General features: G+C 61.2%; 1 protein-coding gene across 9 annotated transcripts; it reads right to left on the bottom strand.

Moving 5' to 3' along the window:
* Nucleotides 1–608: 608 nt before the first annotated feature.
* TSPOAP1 (TSPO associated protein 1) lies at nucleotides 609–26,329 on the bottom strand. 9 transcript variants are annotated; one of them, XM_067717208.1, is made up of 32 exons: nucleotides 25,127–26,328; nucleotides 24,204–24,311; nucleotides 23,790–23,918; nucleotides 23,021–23,200; nucleotides 22,277–22,462; nucleotides 20,956–21,033; nucleotides 20,788–20,871; nucleotides 20,449–20,538; nucleotides 20,156–20,278; nucleotides 19,799–19,903; nucleotides 18,313–18,363; nucleotides 17,978–17,998; nucleotides 17,004–17,205; nucleotides 16,233–16,405; nucleotides 14,920–15,035; nucleotides 14,536–14,645; nucleotides 10,891–11,721; nucleotides 10,570–10,721; nucleotides 9,884–10,243; nucleotides 9,559–9,798; nucleotides 9,038–9,217; nucleotides 7,617–8,453; nucleotides 6,868–6,967; nucleotides 6,627–6,781; nucleotides 5,850–6,018; nucleotides 5,430–5,474; nucleotides 4,983–5,015; nucleotides 4,690–4,790; nucleotides 4,532–4,603; nucleotides 4,208–4,318; nucleotides 3,501–3,562; nucleotides 1,629–1,770 (listed from the first exon to the last, which is right to left on the bottom strand). In XM_067717208.1, exons 1-31 carry the CDS (start codon nucleotides 25,454–25,456, stop codon nucleotides 3,533–3,535), a joined length of 5,502 nt encoding a protein of 1,833 aa, XP_067573309.1. In that variant the 5' UTR covers nucleotides 25,457–26,328; the 3' UTR covers nucleotides 1,629–1,770; nucleotides 3,501–3,532. The 9 variants fall into 9 exon arrangements, with proteins under 9 accessions (XP_067573307.1, XP_067573305.1, XP_067573310.1 ...); XM_067717207.1 differs by having other exon boundaries at nucleotides 5,430–5,501; XM_067717206.1 differs by lacking the exon at nucleotides 3,501–3,562 and having other exon boundaries at nucleotides 609–1,770.
* Between the last annotated feature and the right edge of the window lie 1,297 nt (nucleotides 26,330–27,626).

The raw sequence follows: 27,626 nt of genomic DNA on the forward strand, positions 1-27,626 counted from the left end.
CACATAGAACCCCAACTAATCACACTGTCACGGCCCCTGTGGTCCTTCTGCTGTTTCTGCCGCCTCTAGGCATGGAGCTCTGTGCAGAATTCTCCCACAGGTGCCCTGCTTTGAGGTTCCTGAGTGTGATCTCCCACCTGTTTCGCGGTCCTTTCTGAAATCCTGCTGTTTCTAGTCTATTGGGTGTCCCCCTTCTTCAAATGGAACTATGTATGTTGTTTATTTGCATTTTTGGCTGGGTTTTTTTTTACCTCTATTATTCCTATGAATTTGGTCCGGGAGAATCAAGATTGCAGTATGTAATCAGTTCAGGCCACCACCTTGAAACAGGTGCCTTCTCTCTTCCTATCTCCCCACCCTCTTCCCAGGTCACGTTCTTCCTCCAGGACCCTGACCCAACTCCGAACACCTGGCCCTGCAACCAGGAACTCAGGAAGCTCCCAACCTTCCTAGGAAGAGAATCCCAGAGCCGCTCGGTCTTCTTGGTGTGCATTAGTTTTACCCCAGTCACCGTCAGATGTTAACTTCTGGGCTCTAAAGTGGAGTCCGCAGCCCACCATGACCCGCCCCTCAGGAGTCCTTCATCCCAGGTAGAGCCCAGCATGGGATTTGTGAAAATAGACTTTATTATAATAAAATGTCTCTTTAAATAAATGCCCCCACCATTCCACACCCCTGGAGACCAAGGTGGTGGTCGGGGGGGGGGGGGGGTGGGGGGCATTCAGTCCAACAATCAATCTCCCACCACAGCAAAGGAAACATGCAGAGACGCTCACCCAGCTGGAGCGGGAGGGGGAGGGAGGTGGCTAGGGTAAGGGCGGAGAGCCCCCCACCCCAATCTGAACAGGGAACGTATGAAAATAGCTGCATAAATCTGTCCTCTTCCCCAGGCCCCCCACTCCAACAGGGGCCAGAGGAAAACGATGCAAAAGAGAAGTTGAATCTGATGAGCGAAATAAGGCAAACCCAGCTCCTGCTTTCTGCCCGCTGGCCCGGGGCTCAGGCCAGGAGGGCGGCTGGCAGGAGGGCAGTGCTACGACCGGGGTCCTTCCCGGGCCTGTGCAGTGGAAGGGAGACGGAGGAAGCTGGGCTGAGGCACTGGGTATGTACATATATACACGGCTCCACCCCCCTGCCCGCCCAGGGGTGGGGGGCTGGGCAGAATCCAGTGCAAACTCTCCTTCAGGGAGGGAAGACTTGATGAGGTTGGCCAGCGCCGTCGGAGGGAGCAGGGTCCCAGGGCCAGGCGTGTGGAGGCCAAGAAGGGACTCGCATGGCATGCTGGACACCAGGCGGGGGTGGGAGAAGCAGGAGTCACGAGTCCACATCCAGGCCTGGCTCTGTGACCCAGGTGCTCAGCCCCGGTGGCCGACTCGCTTCCGCACGCTGCGGCTCAGGCCACCGTCCTGTCAGAGGAAGATGCCCACCCAGAGGACGCATCCGCAAGGGCTCATCTAGCTCTGACCTTCACCGAGTAGAATTCCCATCCGAGTGCCAGGGCACTGGCTCAGGAGAACGAGAGTCCAGGGCCTTCCCCAAGCAGCCGGGACAGTGCGCCGGGGCCTCGGGCCTGCAGGACGGGCCGCAGCATCACTCCTTCTTCCCAGAGCCCAGTTTCCTGAGGAGCTGCTTCCCCTTGGAGAGGAGACCCCACACCTTCTTGCTCGGGCCCTGTGGTGCCCCCCATTCAATCCCAGAGAAGCGGCCAGGGCCGGGAGCACAGGGCCAGCCGGGCGGCGCTGGGGGCCCTTGGGTTGAGCTGGCCCAGGGCTAGAATGGGAGAGAAAAGGGGCAACGTCAGGGCCTGACGGCCAACCCACCCACCTCCGTTCTGCCACAACCTCAGGGGCCTGCAGACCCCAGGTCACGGAACCACAGTCGTGAACCAAAACCCACCGCCTGGCTACTGCCCCCCACAGAGCACGGAGAGGCAAACGGGCGCGATGATGCTGAGGGAGCACTGAGCTGGGAGTCGGAAGGGACGGACGTGGAGTCTCATTTCTGCTCTGTTCACCTGGACCTGGGCAAGCCCCTCCCCTTCTCTGGGTTTCTCTGCAGGATGCTGGGCTCAAGAGTCCTTGGACCTGACCCTCGGCTTGGGTGCTCCAAATACCCCACGTCCTCCCCTCCCAACCGAAGGTAGAGCGGGGACAGGGACGCTGGAGGGGTCCATACACTCCAGGAACGATGGTTCCCGCACCAGCGCACAGACGGAAGGAGCAGGCCCGCACAGGCCAGCAGACGCAGTGTCCGAGGGCCTTCAGGGAGCGGAGGAGTGCCCACCCCTCGGGGAGGGGACGGAGCCTCTCCCTTGAATGGCCCCTGAGAGGGCTGCAGGGAGCCCGGGGCCAGAGGGGACTCACGGCCGGGCGGCATTCTGCGCCCACCGCGGCTCTGGAGGCTGCTGCCCTCCCTTAGCACGTCTCCCTTGCAGAATCTCCTCCTTGCTCCCTGTGCCACCGTGAGTGGCTCCCTCTGCCACAGGGCCACCCAGACTGTGCTGTTAGTGGCCTAAGAACAGCGGCTGGGCAAGCAAGAGAGCCACGCGCAGGCCTCCCCGCCACCCGCCAAATTCCCACATCCACTCTGCGACCTCCTGTGCCTGGTACAGCCCCGTCCGCTCCTGTCAGCCTGTGTGCTCTCCATCCCCTGCCCCCCACTCCCTTCCTCAAACCCCCCGCTTCCACCAGCACCTGGCAGTCTGCTGGCAGGTGCCGGGTGCCCAGCCTGGGGCCCGCCCTCACCTAAGACCCTGGTGATGTGGCAGGGCCGCCCACAAAGAGCTCTGCTAGCACCCAGAGGTCGAAGAGTGTCTTGCCAACTAGCCAGGGCTGATGGCTGGCCGGGGTGGGGCGGAGGGGAGTAGGCCCTTCCCACCCCCTCCCAGGGCTCCCAGGAGGGAGGGGTTGCTGGGGAAACAAATGGAGGGAGTCTCTGAGCCCCAGAGATGAATGGTCTGGGGTTATCTACGGACTCCAACTGTTTAAGCCTCCCCTTTTATGCCCCCCAGCGGAGAAAATGGAGAGCTGGACATAAAATCATGCATCTGATTCCCTAATAGGTCACGATACAGGGGAGACCGTGGCGGGGGAGACTGTTATTACTGGCGGCGTTAGTGTCATCCCTCTGTCACCAATAATAATCACAATATTATAATACCATAGTCTTACAGTATCATAATATACTGATGAGCCATATGAATGTCACATACTATTCTATAAGCCACACGTGCTATAGAATATGAGGACTCAGCTAATATGGGACATTATATCCTAGGGTGACACGTATTCCCGTGGCAGCTGGCATTGCCCAGAGGAAGGCAAGGGGAGGGGCTGATCCTAGGCCCAAATCTGGCTCACGGCAAGAGCTCCGTCCCCTGTTCCCTGGAAGAAGGTGGAAAAGCCAGCTCAGCTCCGGTGTCTGAGACGAAGGAGCGCCGTCTGATTATGGTGACACGAGGAGTAGGGTGACATGGACATAGGGGGTCAGTCCCCACTTACATGTCGCTTTCTCTACATATATCTATCTCCATCTAGCACTGGACTCTTCTCCTCCTCGTTCTCTGAAGAACAGGGAACAAAGAGAGGAGATGGGTTATGGCCAGACCGTACGCTCTCCACCCGGTCACCAGGTCGCCCAGGTCACCAGGCCTTAGCGGCAGGTGCTGCTTTGTGTAGCCCCTGCCTTTGGAACGATTGCACATGGAGACCCAGGGCTTTCTGGTTGGCGCCTGGCCTCCTCACCCTCTCCCTGCCCCATGAACCTGGAGCTTAATTGTACTCCACCCACCCAGGAAGCTGGGCCTTGCTGGGCATCTGGCTTTAAGAGGCACCTGGGAGACAGAGAGATGCAGCAGTGGGGTGGGGAGGGTCCCTGTACCAGGGGCTGTGACAGCCAGAGGTGTGGGAGGCTTGAGGGTCCTTTTCCATAGGGCCCCTCACCTGCACTGGCCGGGGGTGTGGGCAGGTGGGGATCAAGGTCTCGGCCTCACCCCACTGCACAGAGGGCCACACACTGGGAGGGAGCCACCCCGGCTGGGCTCCCTCTGGAGGTAGCTCGCAGCCCCGCCCTGGGCGCAGTGCGCACCTGGACCACTGCCCAGGTGCACTCCTCGCACGACGCCATCCTGCCCACCCCTGCCCGCCTCCAACCACACCAGCAGCATAGAGACCCAACTGCTGAGCCAGGAACCCAGGTCCTCACTGACCTGCCCCTCGGCCTGGGGTGTCCCGGGCTCCCTGTCTGAGCCGCCTGCCTCAGGCCCAGGGCCCTCCAAGAAGTTGGATGGAACCAGGCCCCGCTGTCCATTCAGTTCCCCCTGGGGAGGAGATGCTGAGACTAAGACCAGGAGAGGCCTCACCCCCAACCCCTTGACCCTGAAGCCCCCGGGGGATGGGCTGGGGTCAATGTCACTATCATGGGAGGCTACCTGGTCCACTCCTCCGGGCTTCCATCAGGAACCCTTGCTCATCCCCCTCCCTGGCTCTGGGAGAGCCCTCTTGGGCACACCCCCCCACCCCCATGTTCTCACGTAGTAGAAACCATCATCGTCCATGCCCCCAAACACAGTGATGACGTCCCCTGCCCGGAAGGGCAGCTCTGCCTGTGGAGAGACCAAGAGGCGCGTGTCAAGCCCGGGGAGGCCCTGCCGCCACCCAGCTTGGCCGGGCTCTACCTGAGGGTCCTCACCTCCACATCCACGTTGGGGGAGCTCTCCCGGGGGTCGTAGTCAAATGCAGCCACCATGGAGCGGGGAGCTTTCAGGCCAGTAGAGACCGGCTGGGGGGCGCCTGGAGGGGGAGGGGGAGAAGACGCAGGGCTCTCTCTAGACCCTCCCCCACCCCCTACTATCCTTGGCACTGGAGGCCTGCTGACCCCTCTTCACCACCTGCCCGCTAGTTGTAGCCCCTGGGGAGAGGTCGGAGGGGCTGCCCCACCCCGTCTGTCTCCCCAGTCTCCACTGCACAGGGACGGCCCCTCACCTGCACAGGGCTGGGCAGGGCCTTCGGACTCAGCTGCGGAGAGAATATGACTGTGAGCCCCGCCCCTCACATCCCTCTTCTTTGGGGGCGGGGGGGGGGGGGTTGCTGGTGCAGCCTCACACAAGGGATGCAGGAGAAGGACGCCCGGAGAGCACATCGGCCTGGCCCTTCGGTTTTCGTAGCGAACTAAGGCCCGGAAAGGGTAAGGGACTCGCTCCAGCTGGCAGAGAGTTTATAGTCGGGTGCTTTCTGGCACAGAGGTCCCAGCAAACCACTCCCCATCTCCATCAGAATGAAGCTGCCCCCTGGAGGGGTGGCTGGGGATGAAGGTCTGGCCCGATTCCCTGAACCTGCTCAAGGCCTCCCACGCGTCTCCCCAGGGAGCCACGCAGTGTCCCCACCCTCCCGTCCTCACAGGCCCCCGAGGGAGAAGGGGGTCTCACCCACCTTTCTTGGAGCGGCGGGGCTTGGGGGGAGGCCCAGCTGTGCGAGCTGTGGAGTAGACAAAGAGACCGTTCCCTGGTCCAGAAAGGCAAGCAGACGTCAGAGAGAAGCCGAGGCGAGGGAGGGCGATGGGCAGTGACTTCAATCTTCTCTCGGGGCTGTACTAGGGCTCCTGCACCAGAGCGTCTACGGGCATTCCTCTCTCATCCCCCACCTCCCGGATCCAAAATACAGGGCCCGTCCCCTCGGCAGTGAACCCCCACTCCAGGCGGCAAGTCTCTGAGGGGGACAGTGGCTCTGCCAGACCCTGGACCAAGCAGGCACCTCGGCCACTCCAGACACACGAACTGCTCTGGGCGGGGGCGGTGTTGGAGTTGGCACCGTGGTGGCAGGAAGTGGGTGGGGGACAGGAGCAGGTCATACCTGAACCCTCAACGAGAACATCTGGGGACAAATAGCCCCGCTGGAGCAGCTGCTGTCTCCCTGCAGGACTGTCCGCAGTCACCTCGGACACCATGTTGCACGGGATGTAGCCCATCCGGCCCCCGCCTTCACCCCGATAGAAGCCATCGGCATCCTTGTCCCCAAACACCTGGACGCGAAGAAGACCCGTTGTGTCAGGAGGCCAGTTCAGCTTGCTCCCTGCACCCGAGGCCCCGAGCTCACAGCGCCACACTTGGGACTGCAGAGGAGTGCGCTACGTTTTGTGGAACAGGAGATGGGGGAGATAGCCAAGAACCGGATCAGAGGGATGACAGAAAATAGCCCTTTCCGTGTGGTCGTCACCCACTATCTGCCCATGCATCCCCCCCAGTCCAGCCCAGACTAGATCCCCCTGACCTCAGAGCGACAGCCGAAAGCCTTCAATAAACACTTGGAGGCACAATAAAAGTTACGATGCTAACGGCAGCAGTTATCACATCGTGTTATGCGCCAGGCAGTGTCAGGGCTCTATGGGTACTGAATCATCTCATCCTCAAACAACCCTGTGAGGTGGACACTTAACATTATCCCCATTTCACCAATGAGGCCCAGAGGAGTTAGCTAATCTCCTCAACGTTTCACAGCTAGATGTGGCAGAATCAGGACCCAACCCCACATCACCTGGCTCTAGAAGCTGTGTTCTCACCCACGCGTGGCTATCGTACACCCAGCGCAGGAAAGGAGGGAGGAAGGAGGACCAGACGGTGAGTTAGTCACCTTCAGGATCTGGCCCTCCTGGAAGGGGAGCTCCTCTTCCCCGGCATCAGGGTTGGGAGACATCGACACGGGGTCATAGTCAAACAGAGCCACAAAGACCCTGACAGGTAGGTCCTGGTAAGCCAGTGCTTCTTCTGGAGGGCTCCTCGGAGGGGCTGTTGGGGAGAGCGGTGGCAATAAGCTCTGGCCAGGGGGGCAGGAAAGCCCCCTCAGCCTGGCCCAGCCCCCCACAGGTGCTCACCCAGCTCCGCGGAGCCTGGCCTGGGGGCCCGGCCCCCTCTCCGCTGGGGGCCCCTCCGCCCAGAGCCGTCCTGCCCTCTGGGCTCCCCAGTCTCTGTTGCCTGCAAAGAGAGGGCAACAGACGGCAGAAGTGACACACCGCCCCTCTGGCGGGCACCTCAGCAGGGGCGGGACCCCGCAAGCGCTCCCCCAGCTCTGCCCCGTCAGCAAAAGCGGCACAGCAGAGCAGGGACACACGTTCCTCTCCTGGAGCCGTGGCCCAACCTCACTGGAGGCATCAGACACCCCCACGTGGGGAGGAAGGGCAGGAGGGGAGGCCCAGCTCCGGCCACCTTAGTAGATGAGTGCAGTTGAGGGACTAAGGTTAGATCTGAGAGTTGGCCGAGGAGCATGGGAGAGGAGTGCCTCTTCTCGGTGTCAGGGTTGGGTGATGCCGGACATCACAGTCAGTGTCCTGAAGATGTAACTAGCTAAGCAGAGGAAAGGGCCCCCCGGCCCAAAGGCAGGGGGCCGGCGGGCGGCAATTGGCGACTTATGGCCACAGAATATTGTGCATCCCAGTTCCGACCGGCAGAAGCAGCAAAGCAGTGGAATGCGGGTGGGAAGAGGCAGGTGAGGGAGCCCGGAGGCCCAGCCCCACCTCTGCTGATGGAGACGGCAGCGTGGAATGGGAGCGGCCGGTGGGCAGCAGGCAGGGCCACCAGGCGGCAGCAGGCAGGGGGCTGCCCAGGGAGGGGGGAGGGCACGGACCCGGGAGGGTGACTCCTTGGCTCTGCCAGCGGCACTGCGGCCTCTCCGCTCTGGCTCCCCTTTCTCCCAGGCCGGGAGGCGTGGGTAGGGGTTGGGGCCTGAATTGGCCTTCGGAGGCCCCCTGGGCCTTCCCGTGGGTGCTGCACCCCACGCCTCCCCGTCTCCGAGGTAGCAGGAGCTGGTGCCGCTGACGCCCCCGCCGCCCGTCTCTTGCTCATCCTCAGAATCATATTCGATGCTGATTTCCAAGCACTTGGGGGAGAGGCAGCTGGCCAGGCCCGATTCCGGGGCTGGGCCACGGGGACACCTCCTCGAAGGGGCCGGCCGCCCTCTCCCACCAGCCTCCGGTCCAGCCCTGGTGCCCTCGCCCACGGGGGGGCTGCCCCTCTCCCGGGCGGGGCCCGGTCGTCCAGAGGCCTGGGACCCGCCATTGCTGAGAAGTCGGCTGCAGTGTTCACGGGGATCTGGGGACCGCCTGCGGCTGGGGGGCTTCTCGGGAGAGCCACTTCCTTTTCTCCAGCTGCTTCCACCAACGAGTCCAGGCAGGTCCTCCAGGCGGTCCCCAGCCCTGGAGGGCTCGGGAGACAAAGGACATAGGCCAGGTCCTCGGGGCCGACCGCTGTCACAGCCCAGCCCCAGGAATGCAGGCTCAGGCGGGTCAGGGTCCCGGGAAGAAAAGCCTGCCCCCCGCCTCTTCTCGTCCTCTTCGTCCTCTTCTTCCTCCTCCTCAGGGATGCTAAAGAGCTTCTTGCTGCAGAACTGCTGGAGAGGCAGCTCCAGGATCTGCTCCAAGATCTCCTCGTCGCTGTCAGTCTCACAGAAGGGGTCGGGCTGGGGCTGGGGGGAGGGGGGGAGGGCGGCAGGGGAGAGAGGTCCGTGGGAAAAGGACAGAGTTGTGACCTTTGCCCTCAGATGAGGGCAGGGGTTTCAGGTAACCCATAGCCCTCTCTCAGCTTCCTCCAAGAGGAAAGACCAGAGAGAGAGGCCGGCCCCAAATCACAGAGCATGTCCGGGGCAGAGCCAGAGGAAGAATTAAGGAGCACACCCAAGAACGGGCTGCCCAGATGCTGGGATCCCGAGGGGAGAAGCGTCAGGGAACAGGCCATGCCTGTCACAGCAGGGAGGCCTCCCGTCCCCTCCTTGGAAGCTCCCAGCACGAGCTCTCAGATGGCCAGGGCGCTTGCGTCTGGTGGGTTTAGTGGGGAGAAGTTACAGAAAAGAGTGCCTCGTTCTCCCCTTTCTTTCCAGGAGGGCAGAAGCCAAGCCTGAGCCGCTTCCTATCTGCTGCTCAGGACAGGGCCCAGGCCACACACCTAGAATGTTGCTAGCACTCGGTGGCATTGGAGCCGCTGCTGACACGTGGGGCAGAGGCCCCCAGAACCCGAGGTCTAGGGCCCACCAGTCCCTCCTCACCCCGTTACCTGGGCCCCATTGTCCCTGAGGCTGTTGCCAGCACCCTGCGTCGGGGAGGAGCAAGTCCTGACACCCAGCTCCTCTGCCTCGGCCTCCTCCTCCTCTTGGATGTCTGACAGATCTGAGTTGCGGCCATGGTCCACAAGGGCGCTCCCCAGACGGACCCCAAGCTCGGCCGTGTCCTCTCTCTGCAAGAGGCCAGCCAAAGGAGGAGAACAGGGAGGTGAGGGAGGGCGCTTTGGCAGGGTCAGCCCCAGCCAGAATGAAAGGGGTCCCTTGGCAGAGGGAGACAGGGGCATGCCCCAAACGGGGGGTACGCAGAGCAGGGGGTGGGGAAGAAGAAGGATGGCAGCCAAAATGGAAAGAAACCTGGAAGACAAAGTGACAAAGAGCTGGCCAGACATACAGCACAGACCAGAGCCAGAGCAGTGCAGAGAACAAGCAGAGAGGACAGCCGGATCTGGGCTGGCAGAGGGCAGGGAGGGGGGCCTCGATTCCTTGAGGTGGCCCAGTGTCCCCAACCCCGTACCTCAGCCCTGGGCCTCAGCCCAGGCCCTGTGTCTCCTGCACGGCAGGCCTCAGCACAGGGCAGCCTCTGGGCCAGCGCTCCCTGGGTGGAGGCAGGGGCCGGGCGGGCCTCTCCCGCAGTCCACTCAGCCTTCTCCTCGGCCAGGGAGGAAGCTGCAGGGCCAGGAACTCGCTCTCCCGAGGTTGGCTCACTGGCCTTCCTGTCTCCTGGGGCCCCCAGCTCGGCTGCCCTAGCCTCCTCCTGGAATGGCAGGCACTGAGGAAGGGCCCAAGCGCCAGACCCTTCGCCCAGTCTCTGCCTGCTCCCCTTCTCCCCAGCAGGGTACCTGAGAGCCAGGTACCAGGGGCTCCTCTGAGGATCCTTTTGGTGTCTCTCCGGGACAGCTTGCTGGGGAGGCCCCGGGGGGCTCTCGAGTTCCACGGGGGTTGGGGCACCGGAGGGGAGAGCTGGGGTCTCCAGGCCCCGGGGAGGCTGGAGCAAGGGGTGGTCTGGCCTCCGAGCCCAGTCGTGGGGAGGGGCAGGAGACCTCAGCCAGGGCGGGGGCGACGGGAGCCGGGATGGAGTCGGCCGACTCGCCGTGGGGCGACATGGTGCGCACGGCCACCGCGCGGCACGCCTGCAGCAGCTGCAATTGCGACAACTCCACCAGCACGCTGCCTGCCGTGGGGGAGGCCACCTCCATGATCTGCAGGGCGGAAGGAGCACAGGAAAGGGAGGCTGAGGTGGCCAGGTGTGAGGACTCCGCGACCACCGCCATGACTAGCATCATGCCAGGCACAGCGCCTTTGGTGTGCCACGTCTCATCTAAGCCTCCCGGCCACGTGGTTTCAGTGGTGGAATCCCAGTCACCTGCTACCAGAGCCCACGCTCTTAACCAATCTGCTACTTAGTGCCCAAATGCCAGGGCCAGGCAGCCCCTGTGCCAGGCTGGGGAGACTAGGCCTCTGAGCATGGCGAGGAGAGACCCACATCTCGATCCCAGGGTACAGGTGGGCAGTCCCCAGGCCATACCTTCTGCCCATCGGCATAAATGGCATAGCCTGTGACGCGGACGCCGTTGGAGGTACCGGCAGCATCGATTGTTACCGGGAGCCAGCTGATGAGCAAGATTCCAGGGGAGGGGCCTGGCTCAACCTGCACATCCAGGGGGGCATCAGGTGGGCCTAGGGGGAGGGGGGCACAAGACCCAGTAATGCGGCACACTCACTGCCAGACGTAACAGCCCGCTTTGCCATTTCTCTAAAAACGCAAGTAGCAACAGTCTCCCCTTCGGACCCATCCGTGGCCTGACCTCCCAGGTGTTAAAGACACCAGGTGCCCAAGCCCACCTACCTGCTGGGAGTGTGGTGAACTGCAGGGTGGCAGCCCGTTGCTCTGGCCTCTCCAAGCCCGGTTCCCAGGACCCTCGAGGTGGGAGCTGAGCCTCCACTCGGGCCTGATAGAGTGTACCAGGCCGCAGGTGGCAGAAGGTGGCCCAGTAGGTGCTAGGGCAGGCAGAGGGGCACTCTTCCCCATTGAGGTAGATGGCATGGGCCAAGTTGCTATTGCCGGGCGCCCAGGTGATCTCAGCGGACGTGGCTGTCAGTCGATGGACCCGCAGCTGGCTAGGTGCCACCCCGGCCCCGGCCCCTAGCACCAAGCAACAGCGCAGAGGGTCAGAGCCGCCCCAGCTGGTCAGGGCCTGAACAGAGACGCGGAGGGGCCCAGTCTGCAGGTCCAGATTCTCAAGCACGGCCGTGGGGGGCGCCCCGGGCCCCAGGGCCTGCCGCAGCTCCCCATTCACACAGACGTGGTAGCCACGCAGCTCCACGCGTTCAGGAGGCGGCTCCCAGGCCAGCACCACGCTGTGGGCCAGCTGCTTGAGGACCGCCAGACAGCGGGGGTGAGGCGCGGCAGGGGGCTCGCCCAGGCCCTCGGGCGAGGGGCTCAGCCTGAGCTCGTCCCCTGCAGCCTCCTCCTCTGTTCTGGGCTGGCTGCGTCCCCCGCTGCTCTGGCCTCCGCTACTGCTGCCGCCCGCGCCGCCACTCAGGAAACTGAGTTCAGGGCCTGAACTGTGGGACAGATCAGCCAGCTCTGAAGGCAGGGAGGTCAGGAGGTCGTCGTCGGACACACGCTCTACAAAATTGGAAGGGACCAGGCCCCTTCGGCCATCCATGAGCTCCCCTGGTGGCGGGAGGGCAGGGGAGGGGAAGACAGAGAGGAGGTAGAGAAAAAGCAGTCCAATAAATGCATTTTAGCAACGGTTAGTGGCTGGTCTTAAGCATCTGATTCAGAGCAACATTTACCTGTCACCGCTTTTTAAAAGACAGGAGCAGTCAAGATCTGGGTTAGGGAGTGACTGGTAATTCTCAGTGGTGTGATAACAGTATTGTAGTTATATAGGACAGACATCTTACATTTTAACGTGCGTATGAATCACGTTAAAATACAGATTCTAACTCAGCTGGGTCTGGGTGGGGCTGAGATTCTGCATTTCTAACGAGCTCCCAGGTGACGCTGCAAGGATGCAGAAGGATGTCCTTAGAAGGAGATGCGTGTTGAAATGTGTCTGGGTAAAGTGCCATCTGTCTACAGCTTGCTTTTCAATCATCTTTTTAACCTACATACAGAAAAGGTAATTATGGCAAAATGTTACCAAGTTGAATCTAGGTGGTGGGTACACAGGTATTCACTGTACTATTTAATCTTTCCATATGTTTGAACACTGTCGTTTTACACAGGCCTGAGGAGTGAGGGAGGGGGTGCCCCTCAACTTCCCTGTGTGGGAAACAGACATCCTCGAAGGGAGAGGGACGCCCATCTGGTCAGAGTAAGGGAAGGAACCTTTAGACACAAAAGACATACCTGCCAGAGAAAAGAATCCCCTGTGGGTTCTAGAAGGGGTTGAGACCCACAGCAGACCTGGGTGCAGGAGTATGACTGGCAGTCAGTTCAGACAGCGATGGACGGTAGGCTCTGTTACCCTGTGCCAGTTGCCCTGAACACTTGGCAATAGAGTATTATAAAGCATTTGTTTTTTGTTTGTGGGACATCAGAAAAACAAGAAATTGGACACCCAGTCTGTCACGTCACAGCTAATTTGGGAAAAGGAGAAAGATTCCTGGGGAACAGATGAGCTGGTGGCTGGTGTGCCTTACTGGGAGAAAGGAGGAGCGAGGGCCAGGGTTTGGGGGGTGTAGGCAGGCCTGAGCTGCAGGAAGGCGCGTAAGTTCCCCAACACCCTCTCTCTCTACTTATGCTAGGAGGGAAAAACAAAAAGTAAGAAACTTGAAGAAACAAAAGGGACTTTCAATAAATTAGATAACGTGAGCACTGTACTGGGTTGAAAGGTGGTCTCCCCAAAATATGTCCACATCCTAAACCCTGGATCCTATGAATATGACCATATTTGGGAAAAGTGTCTTTGCAAATGCAATTAAGTTAAGGAGCTTGAGATGAGATCATCCCGGACTATCTGGGTGGGTCCTAAATCCAATAACAAGTGTCCTTATAAGAGGCACATAGGGAGAGACACTGAGAGAAGAGGAGGAAATGTGACCACAGATGCAGAGACTGGAGCGATGTGGCCACAAGCAAGGAGCACCTGGACCCACCAGAAACTGAAAGAGACAAGGAACAGACTCTCCCCTAGAGCCTCCAGGGGGGAGTGTGCCCTGCCAACAACTTGATTTCACACTTCTGGCCTCCAGAACTGTGAGAGAACACATTTCTGTTGTTTTAAGCCACCCAGTTGGTGGAAATTTGTTACAGAAGCCCTAGAAAATTAATATAAGCACTAACACTATGGGGCGTGAGGTTAACGGTAGGAACCAACTAAGCAGATCCATAGCCCTGAAAGGCTGGTGCTGGAGCCTGGGCCAGAGTCAGTCTTGTGCTCCTGAAGCTTGAGCCACTGAGAGCAGCCCAGGTGGGACCAGACACAGATGAAGCAGTCACTTAGCCGAAGTATGAGGAGGAATAGGGCATCCTACACCCAGTTGTCTACAGGCCTTTCAATCTATCCCAAACTGCATAGTTCAAATTCTAGTAATTAGTTAATATTTATGTTTTAGCTGCCCCCCTCCAAACAACGGTGTTGGTGTTTTTTTTTTTTTTAATTAAAAAAAAGCGTTTTCCCGGGAGCTATTTAATCCTGCTCTCCATTATCCATCCTTAAAGAGAATTTAGCTGTGTACCATCATTCCCAGCACCTACTCAAACAGCAGGCGTGGGGCCCAAGGAGGAGAGGCTGGCAGGCTCTGAAAGCTTCGCGTGTTACAGGCCCAGACCTAACTGCTTTCCTAAATCCCCACACACGGCTGCAGCTCTCACCCTGCCCTGTGCAGCCCGCATCCCAGTCTCCGTACAGTGCCATCCTCCCTACTGCGGAAGGATGCAGCCTGGTGCCTGGCCAGGGCCACCGTGCAGAGTCTCCCAGGCCATTTCTTCTGCAGGCCCCGCCCTGTTGCCCAGTCTCAGTAATGGGGCATCTGCCGCGGTTGCCCCATCCCACGGGCACTGTAGAACTGCTCTGAAGCTCACGCCCTGCCTGGGCCCTGACAACTGCTAACCGCTTGTTAGCACCCTTTCCTGGGCTCTGGACCCTGATTCTTCCTCCCCACGCTGATTGGGGCACAGCATCAGATCTATGCCCCATGCCTGACCTCGAGGTCACTAGTGCTAAGCACTGCCATGCCCTGTCTGCCAGCACAAGAATGAACTTAGCCGAAATTCCCTGTGGCATTCTGTCTGCCACCTGGACCGTCGTAGGCCCTGTCTTGCTCTGGGCAGGTCTGGAGTCAGACCAGCTGCTCCCACGACCCTTCCTTTCCCTTTCCCTTTCCTTTCCCTTTCCCCGCGAGCTGCCGGGTCTCTGGAGGCCTTTCAGCTGAGCCTGAGAAGTTACAGTGGACTGAGAGGATACAGATGGGTGGAGGTCTTCGGGAAGAGGAGCTTAAAAGCAGGCGAATGGACAGAATGACCCCACTACCTTCCTACCTTCAAAGAAGCCATCCTCGTCCATGTTGCCATAGATGTAGATGTACTCGCCAGCGGTAAGCGGAAGCTCTGCCTCTGGGTTCTCATTGGGGCCCTCGAAGGGGTTGTAGCTGTTGGAGCAGGTGCAGAGGAGGAGGCGGAGGACAGCGACTGACGTTCTGTCTCCGTGTCCTGTGTCCTCTCCCCCAGTGCACTCGGCCTCTACGGAGACTTGGTTGTCCCCCTTTAACCACGTGGAGCACCCACTGTGCCCAATGAGGCTAAGAGGACATGTCCCGCTGGGGTCCCTGCCCCACTCCCGCTGTCTCCAGAGGCCTCGCTCTTCACCGCCCCCCCCTTACAGCCCAAGTGCTGGGGAAATGGGGAGCAGGGGTGAGGGCCCACCTGTAGCGAGCGAGGAAGACCTGGATCCTGGCTCCTCCCCGGCTGCCCTCCGGGGCTGCTGGCGGCAGGGAGACGCTGTCTGCCTCCAGCTCCTCCACCTCGCTGGCTGTGTCCACCTGCGGACACGCAGAAAGGGCCAGTCCCCTCCAGGAGCCAGGGGCCAAAGGCACAGCAGGCAGAGGAGGACCCACCGTTTTGAGAAGAGAAACTGAGCAGATGCTGGGCAAGGCCAGCAGCGATGGGCCCCGATGTTTTCTAACTCAGCACCTGAGCCGGCAGGGCCTGGCGGAGCCCAGATGCCCTGGCTCAAGGGACGAGGGCGGGGGAGGTAAACCGGATCCCTCCCTGAGCCCTGGCCTCTTTTCTGCACCAGCCCAGTAAATAAGATCACTTTCCCCATCGGAGAGGGGGCCAGCCACACCGGTGGGGGAGGGGCTGGGGAGGGTGTCCCACGACAGTCTGTCTCCTTAAGGGAAAAACGCCGCCAAGCACTCCGATGGTGAAGAGCTGGAGGCCAGGAGGCAGAAGGGGCTGAGAAGGCCCCGTGACGAGGGTACTGGGAGCGGAAACCGGGGCAGCCAAAGCCAGCACCACCGCTCCATCCCACAAGGGGGCAGTAGAGGCCGCGGCCGGGTTCTAGCCCCTGAAACCACCCGGGGCTGCAGGGCTGCTCCTGACCGCCCTCCCGGCCCACACACCTTCTGGGGTTTGGAAGGTAGAGGGATGAGGTGATCAGAGGGGTTGTGAGTGATACCAAAGAATGTGGTAGTGGTACAGCTGCCACACGTTAAGCGTCCGCGGTGTGCCCGGCACTGAGGGAGGTACCACCCTTGTGTTTTTTCACATAATCCTCACAGCAGCCTCACGAGGCAGGGTTATTAGTTCCAAATCCAGACAAGGAAACCGAAGCCCAGAAAGAGGCAGCGACTTGCCTAAGACAAAGCTGGGACCTGAATCCCGGAACCTGCGCTCCTGCACGAAGGACCGCCTGCTTCTGCCGCAGACACGCAGGACCAGCCTCATTGGGTGGATCCTGGCGCCGACGTGTCTGCCTCCATCCAGCCCAGGACTCTAGGGCCTCTCTGGGCCCCAGAAGGGTGGGGCTGGGCGGCCCCAAGGGACGGCTTGCAGGAGGGTGGGATGGGCCCCACCTGAGCTCCCCGCCCGCCAGGAGGAATCCACGGACCCCTCCCTCCCGGGTCCCAGCTCCACTTGGGACCCCACACGGGCCAGCGGCCACCCAACTCCTGGGTCACCCCCCACCCCCTTTCCCCACGGCAGAGCCAGACCCCAGGCCCCGCCCCAGCACTGACCTCGGGCGTAGGGCATGACTTGGGGCTGTTGTGGATGGACTCGGAGCGAGAGGAGTTGGACAGAGACTCTGCCTTCTTGGCCGTCCTTCGGGGGCCCCCAGCAAGGGTGGCAGGGGCAGGCTCGGAAGACTTTGGGGTGCAGCGCCCTGGGGAGCCTGGCGGGAGGTCAAGGTCTAAAGAAAAGATGACATGTAGCCTTGGGGTCTGCGCCTAAGGAGCGACCAGGGACCAAGGGTCCTCTTGGATCTAGGGCTCAGGCCCTCCACGGCCAAGTTTCCTTACAAGAAGGGAAATACTGGGTGCGGGGGGGACTTGCTAAGTGGAGGTGGAGGTGATTTACGTGTATTATCTCAGAGGCTCCTCAGAGCAGCCTGATGAGGTGCACTGGGTGCTCCTGTCTTACAGCTCAGAACACACGGCCCACAGAGCGTCAGCAGCGTCGTGGACCGTTAAGTGAGTGGAGCTGGGACCACGAGATCCGACTGAAGCCCAGCTGGCTCCTCACCAGCCCATACTGCCTCCTACTGCCTGCTATTGCCCACCTCCCAGCCATGGCCACAGAGATCTTGTTGAAGCAGGAGGAGCAGCAGGCCAAGATGCTCCCCGCGGGCTTGTTTTTTCCCCATTGGAGCCTGGTTCAAGCCAGACCTGGCTCTAACTTGCTGTGTGATTTTGGGTGAGTTGCTAGCCTTCTCTGACGCTGAGTTCTGCTCTATACAAAAAACCCCAGACCTGAGGATTCCAGGCTAATGTCACGGGGGTCTACCTTACCTTTGGGGCCAGACCCCCGGCAGGGCTGGGGGGTGGAGCAGCAGGGGGGTGGCGGGCGGTCCCCAAGGGTACTGTAGCCCAGGGCGGAGGTGAGCAGATCCAAGGGGCCCGGGTGCAGGCGGAAGGCCTGGAGCTCCTGCGCCAGGAGGCTGAAGCGCTCAGTCTGGCTGCGGCACTGCTCCTCCAGCTCTCGAACCCGGACCTGGGCCAAGACCCACCGAAGCTGGCAGACCCCAGCTGTGCCATCTCCACACAGCCCCGCACTAGGCTTCACACCACATCTGCCCAGCCCCTAGGCCTGGGCACCAGCCCTCAGCCCGGCTGCCCCACTGCCCCGAATAGTGTGCGGCTGAGGGTAAGACCGGGAGCTGTGGGCCAGCCTCGCTCCCAGCCCCGCCTCTCGCAGTGAGGCCTCGTGCCCCAGGCGGCGGCACTGCCCGCTTGCGGCCGCTTTCTAGGCCAAAAGGGGTCGCCCTACCCCCATCACCACCACAGTATCACTTCAGCAGCTTTCTCAGCTCCGTGGCTTGTCACCCTGCCACAGTCAGTGACCCAAATCCCTGCCCTCAGAGAAGTCCCCGGAGAGATCCCACACGGGAGCCAGGGGTATCTTTGTTGACAGGAATGAGCCAATTCCCAGGAATTTTTCTCAGGGACCAGGAGAGTCCCCGTCAAGGAGATCATGGGTTACACTGGCAAGGAACTTCCTCAAGGTCTCAGCGGCTAGGTTTTAGAGGAGGGCAGGGCCTGTGTCTGGCAAGCACAGTGGCAGATCTGGGACGAGGGGGTGGCCCACATGTCCTGTGAGAATCCCAGCCCACCTACGGAGTCTCAGGTCTGCTACCAGTCGCACCCCCGTCGTTGGACATGAGGGTTGGAACCACTTAGACCTAAGAGAGGAAACGCAGTTCGGCCAGCCTGGAGCGGTGTTGGGGAGGCCCCCCGCAGGGAGGTGGGGAATCAGGAGGACGTACCTGCATGGAATCCAGGGTAGACTGTGGCAGGAGAGGAAAGCACAGAGGAAAGGTTACAACCCTTACCCTGTAGGTCATTGTCCAGAGAGGGAGGGAAGGAAAGAGGGACCCGAGCGGACCCCGCCCAGTCAGCTCCCTAGACTGACCAAGCAATTGCTGAATGGAAGGATATTGCAGGGCCAAAGGCGGAGGGGATCCCCCCAGGCCCCAGAGCACTTAGCGGCCCTTCCTGGGAGCCCACTCCCCACACACTCACGCCACCCATTCCAGCGCTCTCTGAACCTCTCCAGCCTCCCCAAAGCGGGCAGAGCTAATGGCCACCCCCAGGGACCCACCTCCAGCAGCTGCACGGCCCCTTCGTGTTCCCTCTGGGCTTCTGCCTGGGCCTACAGGTGGGAGGACGCAAAACGATAGAGGAGAAGGATAAGGAATGGGGGTGGGATAGAGTGTGATGGAAGGGAGGAGGGTAGGGAGGGTGAAGGGAGAGAAGAAAGGGGAGGAGGCGAGAGGATGGGGGAGGGAGAGGGAAGCAGGCTGGGAAGGGGCTGAGGGTTCCTCCCTCTGACTCCCACCCGGAATGGAGTCAGAAGGCAACAGGGTCGAGAGGGGCCTCAGACTGCTTCTCTCTTCCCAGGACCTCCTGCCTCAGGGTTTCCCTCCTGTCTCTCTTGAAGCTCTTCCTCAGCCTCTCCTGCCGGCTCATCTTCTACCCCTCCCGAGTGTTAGGGCGCCGCAGGGCACAGTGCTGGGCCTGCTTTTACTCTCTCCCAAAGGGTCCCCTCTAGGCACCTGACTAGACACACTGAACACTCCAAAACCTGTCTCCAAGACCCGCGTCCCCAGGACTCAGGACTCATAAACCCGGCTGTCTACGGACATCTCCACTTGAGTGTTTAACACACAACCCAAAGTTGGCCGAAACAGAGCTCAGGATTCCCTGCCTCTCAAATCTGAGGCCCTTTGTCCCTCACTCCTGGAGAGTGAAAAGCCTTACCCTCCATTTCGCCAGCAAATGGGTGAAAGAACGAGCACTCAACTGGAATCCCATGGTGAGTCCTGTCAGTTCTATGCCCAAATAATATTTCAAATCTCTCCACTTCTTTCCATCTGTGTTGCCTACACCCTAATCCACACAGCCATCATCTCCCGCCTGGACCCCTGCAGCCACCCGACACCTGACTGCCCTGCTTCCGTGCCCACTCCCCCGTCCATCCTCCACAGTGCTGCCAGCGCGATCTTCTAGAATGATGAATCAGATCATGCCACTCCCCTGCTCAGGACCTTTCAGCAGCTTCTAACTATTCAGAGAGCAGAATATCCAAACCCTTCCCGTGACCTCTGAGGCCTGATGTGATCTGGCTCTTGCCCGCTCCGGCTGTTCTGTCCAACCTACTACGTTCTAGCCGCACTGGTCTGCACCCCCGAGCTCCTTCCTGCCGCAGGGCTTTGGCACTTCTAGTCCCCTTCCCTGGAGTGCTCATCAGCTGGCCCCTTCCGGCCCCTGACGTATTAGAGGCCTTCCCTGCAGAGCTCTCTAAGGAGGCCGCTCCCCCCATCCCAGCCACTCTGTGTCACATCACCCTGGTCACTTCCCCCACCGCGCTTGTCCATGACCGGGGTCATCTCACTCCTGGATCTGTTTACTCGCTGATCGGTCAGGGACCTGACCTTTGCCCCCTCCCGGTCCCTCCAGCGCCCGGCACAGTGCCTGGCACACAATGGGTTCTCAGTAAATACCCACTGGATGAGTGACGGTAAAGCTGGGGGTCCGGCAACCTACCACCCTTCCCCCACTCCAACCCCCCCCAACCCTGCGCCCACCTGCTGCAGCCTCCGGACCTCCTCCTGCTTCTCCTGCAGGTGAAGCCGCGCCTGCTCATGCTCCACCTCCAGCTGCTGCCTCCGCTGGGCCACCTCCCGCATGTGCTGAAACACAAGAGCCCGCGTCAGGGCCCAAGCCCTGCTCTGCTGTTCCTACAGAAGATGCAAGACGAGGGTGCCTCAGACACCGTGTGTTCCAGACACTCTCTGTTGAAAAGGAAACTGAGGCTAGAGAAGGGAAGGGCCAGCGGCACCAGGACTCGGTCTACTCCCCAGTGCCCCACAGAGTGCCACGGTCCCGCTTTCTCCCTGTGCCAGGGACCGATGCCCCCCCCCCCCCGGGCACAGGCCCCTCACCTTCAGCACCTGCTCCAGGCTCTCCAGCTTGCTCTGCAGGCCCCGGCTCTTGAGAAGGGCCGAGTCCCTCTCCTGCGTCACTCCCAGGAGCTGGCCCCTCAGCTCCACGTTCTCCCATTCCACCTGGAGAGCGGGCAGCGCCAGGGAGTGCAGGGTGTGAGCCTCAACCCCCAGCATCCTCACCAGGGGTAAGAGTATGCTTCCTACTCTAGCCCAGTCCGGGGCGGTGGGTGGAGGAGACAGCCCTTTGCCTGGAGGCCAGGGGCCTAGCAGGACCTGGGCAGAGCTGCTACCTGCTCCTTCTCCGTGGCTCTCCCACTGAGCCGAGAGTTCTCCTCCACGAGGCGGGCATTCTCACTCTGGGCTTCCCTCAGCTGCAGTTCCTGCGAGACCAGAGGACCTCTGGGGAGGGTCCCCGCGCCCACCTTCCTCCTCTCCCCACACAGAGGACACTGCTCTCCCCCACCTGGAACCTGCATCAGCCAGGAAAGGGGAGCCCCGCAGATGGGGGGGAAAAGCACATTCTCTGGGCAGGAGGGAAGGAAGCAGAGCTGAGGGGAGCCCACCACCTGGCTGGCCAGAGGGAAGGGCGGAGCTGGCCCCCCGGGAGGCCCTCCCGGCTGGGCGCTCACCAGCTCCTCACATCGCCTCTGCTTTTTCCGGGCTTCCTGCTCCAGGCTCTCGCATTTCTTCCGCTTCTTGCTGAGCTCTGATTCCTGTGAGGTCAGAATGGAGCTCCTCATGTGGGAAGGCAGGTCCACCCAGAATGGGTCTCCTCCAGCCCTCGACCTGGGACTTACCAGCTGCTGCACCCTCTGCTGTTTCTCTGGCTCCCCTAGGACCACGGGTGGGTTTTCCACATCCTCCTGGGGCGTGGCCTGGAAATGGCCAGGGGCAGAGGGCTGGCACCTGAGAAGAGGGTCTCGGGGCAGCCTACCCCCAGCCCCGCCTGTCTGAGGGAGGTTCCCGCCCCATCTCACGGTCAGCAAAGAGATCCCTGCCCGGGAAGTAGGGGTGCTGTCTGGCCCCCCACCACATCCCCTCATCTCCAGCTGATGTGGAAGAGCAGAGGCTGCACCCCTGTGTCCTCCAGACACAGTGCTTTGAGATCCTGAGCCCCATGCGTGCCCTGGGAGATGGGTCCCTTATCCAGGCCAAAGCTTTCCCTTTTTAGCTTCCGGCCCTTCTCTGCACTCAATAACTGTCCCGGGTGTCCTTCAGCGACTGGCAGAGAACTAGGAGGCTGCCTGGGCCCCCAGGGATGTGGTGTCCCCAGAGCTAAGGGTTATGGATCCACAGAATCTGGGCTTGGCCCAGAGCCTGCAGACCTGGCCAGACCCTCCTCGCGGCTTCCACCAAGCCCACCCTATTGCACGTCCCAGTTATCCGTGCAAACTCCGGAGGACAGGTCTTGACGGGCGATGCATCTCCCTCTCTGGGCCAGGCAGAGGGGCAAAATCTGAGCAAGAAGCATCCCACGCCCTGAGGCCTTGGTCGTCAGGAGGTCCCTTCTCCCTCCCCTCTTCCCGGAAGGAGGCGGACCTAAGTGCAGCCCAGTACAGAGGATGGAGAGGAGCCAGACCTCTAAGTCCTGGGGGTCCGGAGCGGGGCCCCTAGCCCTCGGACCAGGGGCCACCTCAGCCCGGCGCCCAGTGAGGGTCGCCCGTACCTGGAGCTGGGGACGGACACACTGCCGCCCCCGAGTAGCCGGGCCGGGCCTGACGGACCAGGCGGGCGCTGAAGGGGGCGTCCCCGCGCTGCGGCGGCTGCGGCGGGAGGCGGCGGCGCGGGCTGGGCCCCGGGTGGCTGCCAGGGCAACCGGGGATTTGCAGCCGGGCCGTACCACTGGCGGCACGGCAGGGGCGGCGGGGCGGGCCGCGGGCCTCAGGCCTGCGGAGGGCGGACCCCGAGCCCCCGGGGGCGGGCACGGCGCAGGTACGAGCCCCGGGAGGCCGGGCAGAGGACCCTGCTCCCAGCTGGGGACAGTCCCCCAAGCCCTTGCAGTGCGCACGCCACCACCGCGTCGTCGGGGCCCTGAGCGCGGTGCAGGGGGAGATCCCCCGAGCCGCTCCCACCCCCATCTCCGCACACCCACACACCTGCCCATGCGCCGACGCTCACCTCTCCCGGGGCCCCGGGGGCGGGCGCCCCTGCTCTGGCCGGGGCGGCCAGGCCTGGGGGCCGAGGCGGCGGGGGTGGCTCCCTCTGGTTGCGCAAGGCGATCTGCCTCTGCAGCCGCAGCACCTCCCGCTGGGACTCCCGCAGCAGCCGGTCGAAGTCCCGCACGTGGAGCCACTGGGGGCCCTCCTGGAGTCGCGGGACAAGGAAGGGAGTCGGGCCTAACCCCTGCCCGCCCCACGCCATGCCCAGCAGAGCCCGCCCTCCGCCTGACTGGAGGGGCTCCGGGGCGGGGGAAGGTACACATCCTCCCATGCATACATGCCTGGTCATAGATGCATGCTTAGAGAGCCACATGCTTCCGCTAGCCCGTGTGCAAATATTCCCAGGAACTCGTTTGCTGGGCACTCCCGGCGTACCCGGCACTGTGCTAAATGCCTTGAGAACATCTCTTCACACCCGTGTGAGGTATGTGTGGACTCATACAGTCAGACCCACCGGCATGCAGCCTGAAGCCCGGAGCACAGAAATTCCCAGGTCTGGGACTCATGGCTCCACCCCCTTCGGTTCAGGCTCCTTCTCTCCCCGCTGCCACCTGGGCCGTTGCCAGGGGAACCTACTCCCCAGCAGCCTCCACCTTCTCGCTTTATTTGCATCTCATTAACATCTCAGTCCACATCCCACACTGCCGAGCAGGCGGCCCTGTGTAGGGCTGAGCTGGAAGGGGTGACCAGGGCCTCCTCGCACCTTGCCAGCCAGGGTGAGCCTGGCCTGCAGCTCCCTGCACTCCCGCTGCAAGGCAGCAATCTGCTTGTCCTTGGCCAGCAGGGCACTGGCTGTCTCACTGAGGTCCCGGGCTCGCTGGCGGGCCAGGGCCTTCCGGCACAACTCCAAGCTGGCCCCTGGACTGGGCATGGGAGCGCTCACCTGGCCAGAGGAGGGGCAAGGCCAACGGTCATCTGCGGGCTGGGGCAGTCCCCCAGTCCTCAGCTCCTCTCACAGGAGGGGTTAGGATGAGAACCTAGAAGTGTGGCCTCCTGCTTCTAGCCTGGGTCTGGATCTACCCTCAGGAGACCAACAGCCTCCCTTTGACCCAGTCCCTGCAATCCTCAAGCAGGAGTGAAAGGGTTAACTGCACATCCTAGTTTGGGCCCAAAGGATGTTGCGAACTGAGGGCTGCCACTGTGATGGGTTCTCATCCCTGCCCCCAGCAGATCTGCACCCAGAGATGAGCTCAGCGGGAGGCTGCAGCCAGCAGCAGCACGTGGTAATCCAGAATCCTGCTCCCTGCCTGCTCAGGAACTCCCCGCCCAGCCCTTCCCTCCCTCCTGGAGCTCCAGAAACCCTCAGCCTCCTAGCCTGGCTGGCATTTGCCCTTCCTACACCTCAGCCCCTGGGTTCCTGCTTTCCGAGGTGCTGAGAGTCCGTGACTCCCAAGCCTCACGCCCTCCGGCCCAGCCCTGGCGCCCCTCTTCCCTGGTGGCCCAGCCTCCATCCAGTGGCTTCCCAGCCTCACCACCCGCAGGTTGGTCTCCTGCAGCTTCCGGGCTCTCTCCTCCAGGCGCTTGGCAATGACCGCCAGCTCTGCGTTCTTCCGCTTCAGTCTCCGCACCTTCTCCTCCGTCTCGGGGAAGCTGCTCTTCCTCTGACGAGGGGTCAGCCAGAATTGGGGCATGTGGGGAGCACCCCCCCAGACCCAATCCTAAACAGCCTGGGCCTTGGGCTAGAGTCCTGGGCTCACAGTGGGGTCCTTGGCAACTCTAGGTAGGGGTTCACCCTCTCCGGGTCTTGGGGTCACGTCAGCTCCATGGAGCTCCCACTTGGAGCGATGCTCATGGGATGAGAAGGACGCCGAGGCAGAGGCCCGGGGTGTCTGAGTCTGCCTCCCCCCAGCACCAACCAGGACCCAGGACTCGCTTCCAAGCCTCACCAGCATCTGGTTCTCCTCCTTCAGGATGGCACAGCGCTGCTGCAGCTCCCCCACGGCCCTCAGCAGCTCCAGATTGGGCCTGTCCCCAAAGCCCATTTTCAGCTTGCCCTGGCATGGGAGAGGACAGGGCACAGCGACTCAGGAACCCACCCTACCTGTGGAAATCAGAGCCCTCCATAGGGAAGCATTCCCCCTCCACAGTCCAAGGAGACATGGAGACGAGAAGGTTCTCCCACACAGTTCAGGCCTTCGGGGGGAGCACAGGAGACCCAGGAGAAGGGGTTGTTTAGTCCTGCCTGCCGACACTAGCGTCCCCCAACCCTGGGACCCTGTCTGCTAGTCCTCAAGTCTTCCCATCCCTGCCCATCTTCCCCTCTTGGGAAATGCCAGCTTGAGCTCCCATCCCCACTCCTCCAGGCTCCTCAGGGCCCCTGAGTCCCCCAAAGTCCTGGCCCCTCCATATTCTACAGGAGACTGCTCGTACCAACCCCAAAACTTGTCCTCCCTGGCTCAGCCCAGCACTGAGCCCCCTCCCCTGAACCTGCTTCCTCTGGACTCTGATTCCATCACACACCTCCACACGCCCCCAGTATCCTCCAGCCCCCAAGGACAGAGACTTGCAGAGGAGATGGACAGACATAGACAGACAGACAGTCAGAGAGAGACTCACAGATGGAGGGGGAAGGGGGAGGGCCAGAGGCAGACAGAGAAGGCAGAGTCAGAAGGACAGACAGATGGCAAAAAATGGAGCCAGTGAGATTCCTGACCAAAGAAGGGAGGACAGACAGCCACAGAGACGAACCCACAGACAGAGATGGGCCCGGAGAAGAGAGGTGGGCAGTGAAGTTACGTGTCATGCCCAGGCTGGAGGGCATGGTGAGATCCCCGACCTCACAGACCCCAACCGTCCACAGCGCCCTTACCTTAGAGAAAGCCTCCACCTCCTTGCCCTCCAGCCTCTGGCAGCTGAGTCCAGAGCTCAGTGCTCCCGGCCCGGGGCTGGGCAGCCCAGTGTCTGTTCTTTCAGGCTGGATGCCCCCCACAGACCCGGGGCTTCGGGCTCCCTCAGGCTCGGAGCTCTCCTCAGGCCTCAGGTCTCCAACACGCAGAGCTGCCGGAGTATCGGCAATGCTTGGGGATGTACCTCCAGGTTCGCCCCCCTGGCCTGGAGTCCAGCTCTGCCAGGCGGGCAGTGCCCACAGCTCCATGTTTCCGGGGTCCCCCGGCCGGGGAAGGGGTGTCAGTTGCTCCATGGTTCTGCCAAGGGTCCCCAGGACCCGGGCGGGGGGACATCACCCAGCCAGGTGGAGGGGCTGGTGAGAGTCACACCAGGCCAGACCCTTTCCTCTCTGAGCTCCTGGCTTCACCGAAGCTCCATCCGAGGTTGACTGAGTTCTTCCTCACCCACAGAGGAGGCTGGCTGCAGGAGCCGGGGCTGCCAGAGCTGAGCTGGGGGTATGCGAGGTGTGTCTGTTCGTGGCTGTGTGTGCGCGCAAGTGTGTGGAGGAGCAAGGGTGTCCCCGTGGGGGTGGGGAGGATGTGCAGAGGCCACCGACAGCAGTGCCCAGGTGAGGGTGTGCGTGTGTCTCCAGGTCTGCCTGTGCCGGTCAGCGCTGCTGTGTGTGTTTGGAGGATGGGTTCCCCCACTTGTGCGTGCCAGGGGGTAGTGGTTCTGTGTGACACTGTCTGCGCCTGTTTCAGAGTTACCAGTTGTTTCTGTGTGCGGCTGTCTGTATCGCAGGGCTGTGGCAGTGTGTGATGCTGTCACCGGTTGTGTCTGAGTGTCTCAGTGCTGTGCTGCCGTGTGCATCGCTGTCATGGGGTGTCCGTCAGCGGCTGTGAGTCTGACCATCCAGCACGATCCCTCAGCCTGGCTAGGGTCCACAGGAGCTGCTGGGCTGATCCCCAAAGGTCTGCTGTGGTCCTTTATCTCCTTCTCTCTCCGCTGCTGCCCGCCAGCTTGCTAGGCGGCTGGGCTGGTCTTAAGGAGGCCTGGGTCGGTGGGCTGCTTGCCTCATAGTCTCTGTCCCTGCTGGCCTCGGCTCTGGGGACTGGAAGGGTCCCCTACAGTCCCGGAGCCCCGAAATGGTGGGCGCCGAGGAGGGTTGAGCCTCAGAATAAGGGGGTGAGCAAGGGAGAGCCAGCTCTCCCCTCCCCCCTCCCCTCCTGCCCACCAATAGGAAGTCGGCTGCTGGTTTCCATGGTGATGGCGCTGGACTGGTGGGCTGGACCAGCAGGCAGTGTCAGGACAGAGGGAAGAGCAGGTTCCTTACAGGATCTCGGCCCAGTGCCCCCAACATGTGACCTCCCACCCCTCCCACACACACACCCACATTTTCCAGGGTACAGAGACAGGGGGGGCTGCAGACAGTTCTCCCCACATCAGTCCCAGCCCAAGCCAGGTAGAGACAGAGACAGGAGTTGGTATGACAGATAGACAAGGGATCCAGCCATGGAGAATGACAGGAATAGAAAAGATGGGATTTGAGATGAAACAAAGAGAGAGACAGGGAAATCAAGGTAATGACAACAAGAAGATAGAAGCAAAGAGACAGAGGCGGAAATAGGCTGAGGGAATTGCTTTCGCTTGCTCCTGGCAGGTTGCATTTTGGGGGCAACCTGGCCGTCTCGGGCCAGCAGGGAAGGGCACGCGGCCTGTTGGGCTGGCTTAGCCCCAGACCGTCAGGAAGCTCATCTTCTGTCTAGCCTTGGACCTTTTTGCTATGGGAAAATGGCATTTGGGGGCAAGGATGTGGAACTCCCAGACCCGTAAGCCAGCCTCTATATGGGGGAAGAGGCCTAGGTGGAGTCCCAGGAGACACGGATGTCGGCAAGGGCCTCAGAGAGGCCTCTGAACCTGAGACTCAAGCCAGTCTGGCCTAAGGTCGGGGGCCCCCGTGTGGTGCCCCTGTGGAATAGCACCAGCCGCACTGAGCCACAGAGCCGCTGACGGTGGGCTCCACCCAGGCCAGAGCTGATGGAACTGTTGCGGGGCAGGGGGGCGGGGCATGAGAAAGAGGTGACCTCCTCACTTCCCTAAATCAGTGCGCAGATCAATATGTGCACCACTGCACGATGCGTGTCGCTGATGTTTATGTCAGGGTGCATGTGTGTCTACAGTCCACATACACAGGATAGACATAAATGTGTCTCTATATATGTGGGGGGACACTTATTTTATATACATACACAGATATATGTGTGTATGCATGTATGCTATTATATGTCTATGGTCTCACTGGGTATATAGGTATGCATGTTTCTGTGTATGTGCCACTGTGTATATATCTCCTTGCCACGTGTCATGCGCTGGGATGTATATGTGAGGCTATGATTGTGTGAGTGTATAAATTACAACACGTATGTCATGATAAATGTATATGGATGACATTACACAGTATATAATGGCACACTCTCATACAG

The sequence above is a fragment of the Pseudorca crassidens genome, chromosome 19, assembly GCF_039906515.1.
Source record: "Pseudorca crassidens isolate mPseCra1 chromosome 19, mPseCra1.hap1, whole genome shotgun sequence".
Taxonomy (NCBI): Eukaryota; Metazoa; Chordata; class Mammalia; order Artiodactyla; family Delphinidae; genus Pseudorca; species Pseudorca crassidens.